The sequence below is a fragment of the Psittacula echo genome (genome assembly GCF_963264785.1).
Source record: "Psittacula echo genome assembly, chromosome: 3".
In the NCBI taxonomy this organism is placed as follows: domain Eukaryota; kingdom Metazoa; phylum Chordata; class Aves; order Psittaciformes; family Psittacidae; genus Psittacula; species Psittacula echo.
In genome coordinates, this window is record NC_137736.1 from 21,667,087 (window position 1) to 21,679,471 (window position 12,385).

General features: G+C 43.2%; 1 protein-coding gene across 1 annotated transcript; it reads left to right on the top strand.

Moving 5' to 3' along the window:
• Positions 1-86: 86 nt before the first annotated feature.
• Positions 87-12,084, top strand: BLZF1 (basic leucine zipper nuclear factor 1). The gene is made up of 7 exons (XM_080612597.1): positions 87-219; positions 4,400-4,448; positions 5,576-6,015; positions 6,672-6,871; positions 8,945-9,073; positions 9,654-9,873; positions 10,736-12,084. Exons 2-7 carry the CDS (start codon positions 4,430-4,432, stop codon positions 10,919-10,921), a joined length of 1,194 nt encoding a protein of 397 aa, XP_080468723.1. The 5' UTR covers positions 87-219; positions 4,400-4,429; the 3' UTR covers positions 10,922-12,084.
• The last annotated feature ends 301 nt before the right edge of the window (positions 12,085-12,385 follow it).

Below are 12,385 nucleotides of genomic sequence, written 5' to 3' on the forward strand. Positions count from 1 at the left end.
GGCTCGCCGCAGGAAGCGGAAGTCGCAGGAGGTGGCGGTAGCTGATGGGTGTCCGTGGCAGTGCTGTCCTCGGGGCCCGGGGTGCTGGGGCGGCTGGGGTTGCGTCCGGCCTGGTGGCAGCAGGGCCGGAGCTCGAAAGCGGCCGGGGCTGGGCCCGAGGAGTCCTGGGTGCGTGTTGGCCAGTCCCGTCGTGGACAGAGAAGCGTCTTTTAAAGAGCGGTGGGTAACGTCCAGCTGTCGGTTACCGGCAGGCTGCGGGTTTCGGTTGAAGCTAGGGTGAGGGAGGCACTCCTCGCCCGTGGCAGCCGGGGCTGGGTCATGGTGTTTTTCTGAGGTCGTGGTGTGTCATGGCTCAGTCGTGTTAATGCGGGATTTCCTTGCGTTGCCTGTTGTGGCGGTTCTGTAGGGCAGGATGTTAGTTGAGAAGTGCGGCAGTTAACGATTCACTCGGTGAAGGAGCTTTGCTTATAGGAATGTAATAAAAGGGGATTTTTGTGGAAGCTTACGCTGAGGCTTGTACATGCAGAAGGACAGTAAGAACAGTATTATAGCATGAACATTAAAGGAGCAGGATAGTCAGCAGGTGGTCTCAGATGAAGTAGACAGGACTAAATGCGTATAATCAGTCCTTATTGAGTATTCTTGCGCTTTTCTGGGCTTTCATCCTGCTTGTTCTCTTCAAATGAGTAGAGATCCTCAATCAAAAATGAACAAACAGTAGTGATGAGTGGTATTAAATGAGCAAAAACGTAATGCCAGCTGTAGAAGCAACAGATAACAAAATCATGGAATCACAGAATGGGTTGGTGTCCTGGTTTAAGCCCAGGCCGTAAATCAGAACCACGCAGTCCACTTCCCCCCCCACCTTTCTTCCCTCTGCTTCTGGAGGGACGGGGAGGAGAATCAAAAGAATGCAGCTCCTACGGGTTGAGATAAGAACAGTTTAATAACTAAGGTATAACACAAATCACTACTGCTACCACTAATAGTAATAATGATAAAGGAAATAACAAGCAAGAGAATACAACCGCTCACCAACCGGTACCTCACCCCCACCCTGCCATGATCCAGCCCTTCCGGGAACTCTCCGTTCTACCTCCTGGGCATGACGTGCTGTGGTATGGAATACCTCTTTGGCTAGTTTGGGTCAGGTGCCCTGTCTCTGCTTCCTCCCGGCTTCTCCTCCTCCCTGACAGAGCGTGAGACTCACAAAGTCCTTGGTCAGTCTAAACATCGGTGTTATCAGCTCCATTCCCAGGCCGAAAGTCAAAAACACAGTGCTGCAAAAGCTACTAAGAAGGAGAAAAACTGACTGCTGCTGCTGAACCCAGGACAGTATCCACCCCTTATTCCATACCATTCACGTCATGCTCTGATCCCACATTTTCAATATACCATCACTTTCATCTCAGTGCGCTCTTATCTTAGTGCATGGACTAATCCCTATAAAGCTGCTGAGTCCATTCGGTCCATGATGGTGGGCTCCATCTGTTGTAACAGTCTTTCAGAGCAGGAGAGGCCCATTGCAAAGTCCACCCCTCGATCATGAGTCCATCTCTATGTTGCATCTCCGCCCTGATGGATGAGCCCATCAGGCTTAAAATAATTCACCCTCCCCTGCAGCAGTCTCTGCAACTTGTTGGGGACTCCACACAGCTGCCTTCCATCTCCGACGCTTCCAAAGCACTGGAGGGGCCCAGTGGATTAGATACTCGCCCATACTGTCCCACACACCGTGACACTCATGGCTGTCCAGCCTTGGGGAAAACCTCTCGGTCCCCCTGTATTGTCTAAACCCAGACAAGACCCAAACCTGACTCTGCTTAACTCTCGGGATCAGACAAAATGGTCGTGGGTAGAACACACTCTGTGTATGTGCCAACATGGTGATCCCCATCACAATCAGCAGGCAGGTCCCAAGGGTACCCAAAGGCCATTCAAAACCTTCAGAACTCTCAAATGATGCTGCTATGCTTGCTGGCTCTCTCACCACCAGCTTCTGTTTTTCTGAGTCCAGATCTTCCTCCTCTGCCTTGCTGGAAAGTGCTGCGGGGTCTCCTGCATCCTCCTGGGGCTCAGGCTCACAGGGCTCGGCGGACGGCTGCTGGGGGATGCTCTCGGCCACCGCGGGGCTGGGCTCGGCTGTGGGGCTCGGCTCCGCCGCCTCCTCCCGCTGCTCGGCAGCCGCCTCCTTCCCGGCCTCCGGCCCCGCTCCCGCCGCCGCTTGGTCCCCGGGGCCGCTCTCCCGGGCCGTTTCGGCCACCGCCGGCTCCCGGGGCCGCTCCCCCTCAGCTCCCCACAGCCTCACGAACACGGAGGCAAGGACGAGGGCCAGGACGGTGAAGAGCAGCGGGACGGGCAGGTACAAGTCCATGGCCACGTCCATCCCGCCCTGCTGATGGAGCCCGCCCGTATTACAAGCCATTACCATAAAGTACAGTGAAACAAGAACCTTAGCCCAAGGCCCACACTTGATAAACACTAACACAGCAAGTACCAGCTCTGAGTAAGCTACAGCATACTGAAACTGTGAGATCAAGAGAAACAACTTTGAGAGCCAATAAATCAGCATTGTGCCTCGGTCAGTTCTGTCGTTATCTCAACCCTTCGAGCCCCACGTTGGGCGCCAAAAAGAACTGTCCTGGTTTAAGCCCAGGCCGTAAATCAGAACCACGAAGTCCACTTCCCCCCCCACCTTTCTTCCCTCTGCTTCTGGAGGGACGGGGAGGAGAATCAAAAGAATGCAGCTCCTACGGGTTGAGATAAGAACAGTTTAATAACTAAGGTATAACACAAATCACTACTGCTACCACTAATAGTAATAATGATAAAGGAAATAACAAGCAAGAGAATACAACCGCTCACCAACCGGTACCTCACCCCCACCCTGCCATGATCCAGCCCTTCCGGGAACTCTCCGTTCTACCTCCTGGGCATGACGTGCTGTGGTATGGAATACCTCTTTGGCTAGTTTGGGTCAGGTGCCCTGTCTCTGCTTCCTCCCGGCTTCTCCTCCTCCCTGGCAGAGCGTGAGACTCACAAAGTCCTTGGTCAGTCTAAACATCGGTGTTATCAGCTCCATTCCCAGGCCGAAAGTCAAAAACACAGTGCTGCAAAAGCTACTAAGAAGGAGAAAAACTGACTGCTGCTACTGCTGAACCCAGGACAGTTGGGTTGGAAGGAACCTTATAGTTCATATAGTTCCAACTCCCTGCCACGGGCAGGGACACCTTCCGCTAGACCAGGTTGCTCAAAGCCCCGTCCATCCTGGCCTTGAACACTGCCAGGGACGGGGCAACCACAGCTTCTCTGGGCAACCTGTGCCAGTGCCTCAGCACCCTCACAGTGAAGATGTTCCCATATCTATCGTTTGAAAAAGCTTAAGGTGTTTCTTTTGTCTTTGGTCATCACAAAGATAAACCTGTCATCCACAAAACAGATCATGAATCCAGAGAGCTGGAAGGAGTGTACACCACTATCATTATCTTTGCAGGGCAGAGCTGTAGCAGTGGAAGTCAAAAAAAGTTCTAGTTAAGCGTTTTCAGTTAGTGCAATAACAAAAGAAAGCAAGGGCTTTGGGAGAGCTCCCTTGAGTAACAGGAGAACTGAAAGAAGAAGGAAAAAAAAGGGGGAAATATTGATCTCAAACTAATGTAGTTAGTGAGGGACCCTGAGAAAGGAAGATGAGTGACCTGGAGAATTGAGAGTGGATGGGCATGTGGATGAAGGAGGCAATGGTGGATAAGGGAGAAAATGGCCAGGATGGCAGTTTGCGCCAAACTGTGGGTAAAGTTTTACTGTTAGATTAAATTAAGCATGTGCAGCCACTCAGGGCACTGACTTCTGCTCTGGCTGGGAACTGGCTCTACCAAAAAAGTTGTATTAGCAAGCGGGACTAAAGCAATTGTGCAGCTGCCATCATTTCTTCCTCACCTCTTGGTCTGCTTTAAGTACAGCGTAGGATTTCCCTTTCTCATGGTTCTGTGATGATCTTTGGTTTTCTGTGTAGTCATGCAGTTATGCTCTGGGAGTGTGACAGAGCTTTAAAGGGTAAGATGATGGAGCTCAGAAAGAGAAATTTGAGGAATGGAAGCTGGAACTGGATGAGAAGCACAAGATGATAGGAGTTGAAGTCCAGCTCTTAGTGAAAAAAAAACCCACAATGAAACAAGTGCCAGAAGTCTCACAGTCCTTTGAGACTTTGTGTGGGTTTTATAACTTTGTTTTTTGTGGGTTTGGTTTGGGTTTTTTTCCTTTGTTTTGGTGTGATCTTTTTAACTATGCAACTGAACTGGAGTTCAGAGGTTGTACAAGAAAATAAAGTAATCCAGGATTAACTGTCAGTGTTACCTTGCTGAAGATTTTCTTTTTTTCCCCCCACTCCTCATTTCCTCCTCAGACTTAAGAAGAGCTGACTACTAAAGAGAAAATGGCATCTCTAGAAAAAGGTAGGTGGTTTGCATGATATCTGAGCAGACTGGATTAGAAGTACTTTAACGTGAATTCTTAAGACCAGAGTTAGACTGTATGCCAGGCTCCATTCATTTAAACTTAGTCTTTTATGTAGCTATTAGGAAGTAGTTATGTGATTATGTTATTGCAGTGAAAATCAGTGTTGCCTGGATGTAACAGTGAATTTAATGTAGTTTTCTAATCCAGCTTTGTATTGAAAAACAAGTTTATCACTGGTCTGTTATCTGTAAGTACACTTCTCTGTCAGTCCTCTAGTATTCAGAACTTGTTGGTACTGATTCAGCCAAGTTGAAAGTTGGGCAGTATAATGTGTTACTACTGGATTTTCGAAATTCATTATATTCGGATAGAAGACGCAGGCTCACATTACTGCCTGCAGTATGAGGAAAAAAGCAGCATGTGTAGCTAAGAGTGTGCTCCAAAACTTTCTTGCTTTCTCCCACTGTGAGGGAATTGTGCAGCAATACTTTAGTCAGCTGAAAATTTAGTGAACTTAAATAAAATGAATTGCAGTAAATGCTATCGTGCATATTGGGGAATTCAGAACAGAAAGCAGCATTGCTGGAAATACTGGGGTCTGTTGATTAGAAATGAAGCAGAACTGGTTTGTTGGCTTTTCTTAAATCTTCAATTGGACAACTAAAACACATGATACCTTAACAATCTGCTAGATTTATTAAGGTGTTAGTAGCTCTGTAGCTAACGGCTGCTTTTCATTTCTTACTTTTAGAAGGAGACTGCTCTGATTCTGTCACTTCTGAAAAACTGATTTTGCTTTCAGCCTATGAGTGATATTGTCAAAAATTTCCTCCATACTATCTCTCTTTCATGTTTGCATTTCATCTTGTATGGCAGCAAGAAATTACAATTGGCACAATTCAGATCTATGTTTATGTCGTCCTGTTGGTATTAATGAGCAATACACACTTGAGTTAGGATCTTTCTGATTTGTGCTTCATAATTGCTGCTGCAAAGGAATCTTTTACACACAGTGTGCAATTAAAGTCTCTAACTTTGAAGTACAGAAGTTAAGTGAACAGTTTCAGTGAGACTAAGAAAGTGAAAGGTGGTAAACTTTGCCTCTGATATTTCTAAATTTCAGTTTATGATGCCTCGTCACCCATCCGAGGACCTGGAGATGGCATGGAAACTGAACAGGCAGCTGGATCGGTGGAAGTAATCACTGGAGCCAGCACTATGAACCACCACAGCCACCACAGTCCACATAAGAAGATAATCTCTTCTCTGAGTCCTGGAGTTCTGCAGCTGGGGAAAGTGCCTGTTGATAAATCAGTGGAGATTGAAGCTATTCGTATATTAGTCCCCAAAGCAGCTATCACCCATGTTGTTCCAACTAAAAATGCTAAGGTGGCTAAATCAGAGGGACATAAAGGAGACACGTTCCATCAGTCAGATGGAGCTGCAGATCCCAAGAAAGAGCAGCAAGAGCTGAAAAATGCAATTGAAAAGCTAAAGAATTCAGAAAAGCGGCTGTTACAGGATAAAGAAGGGCTCTCTAATCAGCTGCGTATACAGACAGAGGTAAGAAATGAAAGGTGTTTCCTCTTACACAGCTGAGCTGCTTTGGTTTATATAAACAGTTTGTGAATGTGACCAAAGAGCTGGTATGACACTAGACTTCAGACAAATAGTCTCCCCCTTGAACTGCAAGCTAAGATACAGAGTAGAAGTACATCTAAGTAATCCAGTGCTGCTTCTCTGACAACCAATGAAAGAGTTTTGAAGCTGTGAGAAATGCGTTAGAGGGCTGCAGGGAAATGGATCTTCCACAGGGAAAGATTTTGCTTCTGAATTCAACTGCTAAATGAAAAATGTGATGCCGTAGGAGGAGTGACTATAATTTTCTAAACAATATCCATTTGTTGATGTCTTGTCTAATCCTTTGTTATCTGATTGATTCAGGACTGGACTACTACTGAAACTTTTTGTTTCTTGTAGCAGGCTTTCATTCTTCCTCTCTGGCCACTGTTAGTATTTAAATAAGAGTGTGCTAAACATGCATTAGTCTCAGATATTTATGTTCACTAGAGTGCATTCTGAGCCTTAATATACCCTGCATTGGATACATTCTATTCAGGAAAGGGAAAAGCAATTTGCAGTAACTTGCTTTGCATTCTGGAGGCAGGAGGTGTTTCATTATATATTGATAATTACAAGGCAGTCTGGTCTAATTCTAGGTGAATCGGGAGCTGAAGAAATTACTTGTTGCTTCTGTTGGGGATGACCTGCAGTACCACTTTGAACGGATGGCTCGTGAGAAAAATCAGCTAATCCTAGAAAATGAAGTCCTGGGCCGGAATATGTCTCAGTTGTCTGAACAATTAGAACGCATGTCTATCCAATGTGATGTGTGGAGAAGCAAATTCCTAGCAAGCAGGTATTCCTTCTTACAGAGCTGTTCTAATGTATTCTCCTTCAGTCTTATTATTGTGTATGCCCATTGCAATGCCTGGTAATGTGCTTACATACGTAGATGACAGCCACGGCAGCTATACTAACACCTACTATGCAACTTGAGTTTACTGAAAAGGTATAAAGAAAGTAAGCTCCTTGAAAAACAGAACTTCTCAGATTTACAAAGGTGGTACAGGGGATCCTATACCTCCTATAAACTACAGTTCTTCTTTACGTATCAAGAGAAGTTCTTAATTCTGATAGACTATATGTAGTTTAGGGTTTAAAATTTTTTTCTAGGACACCTGTCTTGACTTGTCTTAAAGGTAGTTAGCTTGATTCTCATCCCCACCCCTGTTGTGGTTTAGACCCAGCTGGTAACTTGCTCTCATGCAGCCACTCGCTCTCACCCCCCATTTCCCTATCGGGTGGTATGGTGAAGAGAATCAAAAGAATGTAAACCCCATGGGTTGAGATAAATACGGTATAATACTACTAATAATAATGATGAGGTAAATAACAAGGGGAGGGGATATAAAACTAAGAAGGGAAAGGGGAAAAAAAAAACCAAAATGGTAAACACAAGTGATGCACAATACAATTGCTCAGCACCCGCCAACTGGTACCCAGCCTGACCTGAGCAGCGATCAGTCTCTTCCTGACAGCCCCCCCTCAGTTTATATACTGGGCATGATGTGCTGTGGTATAGAATACCCCTTTGGCTATTTTGAGTCAGGTGTCCTGTCTCTGCTTCTTGCGGCCCTCCTCACTGGCAGAGCATGAGACTGAAAAGTCTTTTATTGGGGTAAGCATTGCTTAGCAACAACTAAAACCATCAGTGTGTTACCAGCTTTGTTCTCAGACTAAAGCTGAAAAGTCAGCACTGCACCAGCTACTAAGGAGGAGAAAAGTAACTGTTACAGCTGAACCCAGGGTAGGGCATCTCTTTGTTAAACACTGGTTGTGATACTGCTAAGAACCCTGCTGTTGCTTCTCTAACCATAAAAGCTAGTCTGAATGTAAAAATTTCATTTGATAAAGGATTAGACTTTCAACTTGCCTGGTATAGTTGTCTTACCAGATCTGTAAATAGTGTTCTAGGATTTTTAATCTACTGTACTCATCTATAACTGACTAAATTTTAATCGTGATGCTTAATGCATATTACAAAAGACCTTACTGCTTGAAGGAAATGATAATACAATACAGTCTCTTCCCTTTAATTTGCTGGTCTTAAGAAGTTTCAGCATATTGAGTGAATGGTAAGGACTTGTGATTGTCCTGGCTAGGCAAGAGTTACTATCCTAATTTAAGTTGTTTCTTTAGCATTAATAGGAGTTCTGAGATCAGGAATGTAAATTCCCTGGTGATGTGCTTGGAGTAACACCCTTCAACATCGTAACATTACGGTTTGTTGAGATCTCAGATTTCTAACTGGCTGTGGTTTAAATGTGATTGTTTTTTGCATTTGCAGTATACGTAGGCATTTGAAATACTGTTTGAGGGGTCAGTGCTGAGCTTCATGGCATAGCAAAATGGGTCAACAGTTGTCTCATTTGTAGCTCTCAAATGCTTGTATCTGGCACATGTAATGTTTAGTTATTGCCCCTGAGAAAGGCAAAGAGGTGATTGAATGCAGTCTTTAGCCATAGGTATCATCTTCAGAGAGGATTATGGAAAGAGGAGTATGGAAAGATGAGATTACAGCATACTTGTGAGACTGTGTTAGTAAAACAGAATGTATTTACATTTTTACATGTAAATGTTCTGTTATCTGAGGTATTTTGAAATGTCTGTTGCTAGGTTTGTATTAAGTGACATACAAGTGTTTAAACTCAGCAAATCAAAATATAATCTTGCACTTGTGTTGACTGTGGTTGAACGTAAGTTATTCTTAATATGTGTCCTTTGCGATTAGGTTGATATGGGCTCTGTATGGGAGAGTGAGAACAGCAGCTTAATCCTTAACTTGAGCTGACAAATTGCAGTCTGCAGTAGAATAAAGGTGAATTTCAAACTGCTCACTTACACTACTGATTGGAGATTTGTTTTGCAGGGTTATGGCTGATGAGCTAACCAATACCAGAGCAATTCTTCAGCGTCAAACCAGGGATGCACAAAGTGCAATCCAGGACTTGCTGAATGAACGCGATCAGTTCCGTCAAGAGATGATTGATACACAGAAGTATGATTTTTCTAATCCAGACTGCCTCTGTGCAAACTTCATTTCTGTCTGTTCCGTATAGACCAGAGAAGAATCAAATAGTTTTCCCCTGTTCCAGTGATAGTCAACAAAAATTAATTATGCTGATAGAGAGTAATGTCACTTTTCAGCATCACAGCTGAAAGAGCCAAAGTAGCATTAATTTTTTCTTTGTTGCCTGGAGATGGGAGGTCTTAGGGGTAACATACTCTAGAGCTGACATCCCTTATATCCTCAGCATTTCTGTAGTTAATCACTTAAATATCTTGCCTTCAAGTCTTCTCTGTCTCCTTCTAAAACATACAGACTCTTCTACCCATGTGGACTTCTTTTGTGCTTATTCTGATGGTTGTAAAGTTTTACCTGTATTAAAATACTGTGATGGTGAGGCCTTGCCTTGGAGAATAGCCTGGTTTTTAAATACTTTTTTTTTTTTATTTTTTCCATGTTTCACTTAACATTTAGCTTGTGCAGTAAGTCTTGGAAAGGGATGATTCCAGTGAAGTTGCTGGTAATACAGAGTACAAAACCCACTAATAGTGCTGTCTTCTTTTCTGCACAGGTTGCTGGAGGAACTGACGGTTTCTCTTCAGTGGGGGAGACAACAGACATACTATCCGAGTGCCCAACCTTACACTACAACAGAGCTAGCAGCTGTGAATTGTAAGCTAGCCAAAGCTGTAAGCTCGCATCTTCTTGGAAATGTTGGCACTAACAGTCCAAAAAAGACTTCAACATCTGTGGAGTTCTGCAGTACCCCTGCTGAGAAAATGGCTGAAATGGTAAGAACTCTTCATACATCTCAGTCTGTCAACACAGAGTCTTCTTTCCAGAAAGAAACATCTTGCCTTGTGTTAAATACTTAGTATCTTATCTTTTTTAAAAACTATATGCAGGGGAAACGTACTGAATAGAGATGTTTCCCCCTGCCCCAAAAAAATAAAGACACACCCCAAAACCAACCAACCAAACCTGGAACAATAAGCAGAACAACATAAATAATATAATGATACATACTGTTTCCTTCTCTCTTCCTAGCACTAAAAATGATTGGGTCAGAATTAGAGTCAGTGTGTCAGGAGGAAGCCAATCAAAAATACTTACCTGAGTTTAAAAACTGGGTGGGAGAAGAAATTCAGGTAGGAATAAGTCATAACACTTCAGCAATAGTTTGTTGCCCTACAGATCAGTTCTGTTGAGAGTGGGTGGGAACACAGAAAGAAGCTATGTAATTATCTTTCAAGATAAGGTTCCAGTTCAGGAAGCTTGATGTTTAAATAGAAAACGACTAAGAGTTTAGCCTGGAAGCAATTGAGTAATGGTTGAGCAGCAGGAGGCTCACAGTGCCTAATGATCTGTGTTGCTCTTGCCTGGCTTTGCTCAACTCTGCTAAAACAAATCAGATTTGGTTTTTTTTTTTTATTCTCTTTAAAATCATAGCTTGGATTTCTGATGAACATTACTGATTTATAAACACTACCTAATGTCTTGATATTGAGGGTCTGGAAAGATGGATATTCAGTTTTCCACTTGGAAAAAATTGAAAAATTGCTTTTGGGCAGAAATCTTTCCTAGCTGGTAGAGAAGGATAAAACCCATTAAACTTAACAGATAGATTGTCAGTCTCAATTTTTCCATCCTTAGGTGCTACGGGTACTGGATCCAGCTGCACGTGCAGAAACATCAACAGAAGTTTCTTTTTCTGAGACTTCTCCATCCTCCTTCCTTTCTACAAAGAAGAATATTGGAAGGTTTCACCCATACACAAGATATGAAGATGTAACTTTCAATTGTTGCAATCACTGTCAAGGAGAGCTGATAGTCCTTTAAAAACATAGCCAATGCAACTGCACATGCACTCTTCTGAAGAATTACACTAGTTGATGTTCAGCAGACTTCCCTTTTTCCTATTTCTTTCCATAATGGGTGGGTTTAACATTGGAAATGATGCAGGTTCTTACTACTTGAAGCTAGGTACTGACAGTGTTTCCTTAGCCTCTGGGATACTGCCACTACTTTTCAGTCTGGAAAGCTACTTATTTTCTTCTACAAAGGCAAGACCAAAAATGTTACGCTGGTCCCATTTGTAGAGCATAGAGATGCCCTTGAGCATTTAAGGTTTACAGTGTTACTAGCAAATCTCAATGAATTTCTGTTTAGAGGGAGACAAAAGCCTAACTGTACCAAAGTAAATGAAGTGCTGACATTATGCTAAGGGGAGGGGGGGAAGGTGCAATGGAAAATTGTCAGCTCCATGCCCTTTTTTTTTTTTTTTTTTTCTTAAAAATCTTAGCCAAGGTGATGAACTGTCACCAAGTCTATGTTCAGCCTTTTCAGAAATCAAAAGGAATATGTGCAATGAATCTTCATAGCTCTAAGTTCTGAAAGTAAGAGCATATGCAGTGTTGCAGCCCTGGCAAGAAGGGAAAGAACTTGAATGAACTCTAGCTGTTAATATATAAACAGTAACTGGTTTTGAATGGATTCTGGAAACCTGTTTGGGGTGAGGTTATTCGTGTGTTTCCATAAGGCTAAAATAATGGTTTTCCATGTGTCTCAGCTTCTAGAATGAAGCTGTTGCATAGCTGATGCTCAGCAAAGACAGACTGATATACCTCCTTTAGTACACAGTGTTGAAACCTGACCTAGTATTAGAACTCAGTTCTTGCCCAATGTCTTCATGGGCTTTCTGGGGAGTTGAAGATAAGCACGAAGTTTGCACAGGCACTGGTAAAAAAAATGTATTTTTTTTACATATATGGTTTTATAATCTTGATGTAGGTTTGAAGAGAAGTTTCAGCAGATGATCTGCTAAACCTAAAGAAGCCTCTTTAAGCTGCAGATGTAAAGAGGAAAGGTAGGAGGATGGAAGTACGCATTTTAATTTCTTAGTTTCATTCCCAAATCTATCTCATGTAGCCATCTAGTTTAGGGAAAGGGCTTCTGAAATGGTAGCTTTCACCCAGTTTTTCTTTGAATCTCAAACTGTTACCAGAATCTGTAAGTTAAGTTCTTGCTGTTGCTGGCCATGCTTTGATTTGCATGAAGACAACTACAATAAACTTTCTTTGCTTTCAAGTTGCAATCTTGGATTTAATATAGCTGTATTTCTGACCTTGTTTTCTCTGCAGCATAAAAAGAACTACATGATGTTGAACTGTAAAACCCTTAATTCTACTGGTCTGAGGTAGTGAACCAACAAACACTTCTTTTGTAGCTTCTTACAATTAGAGAGATACCGTGAACCTTTGCAGACTTCACCTCTACATTTGCCAGACACAAGAAGCACTTCTT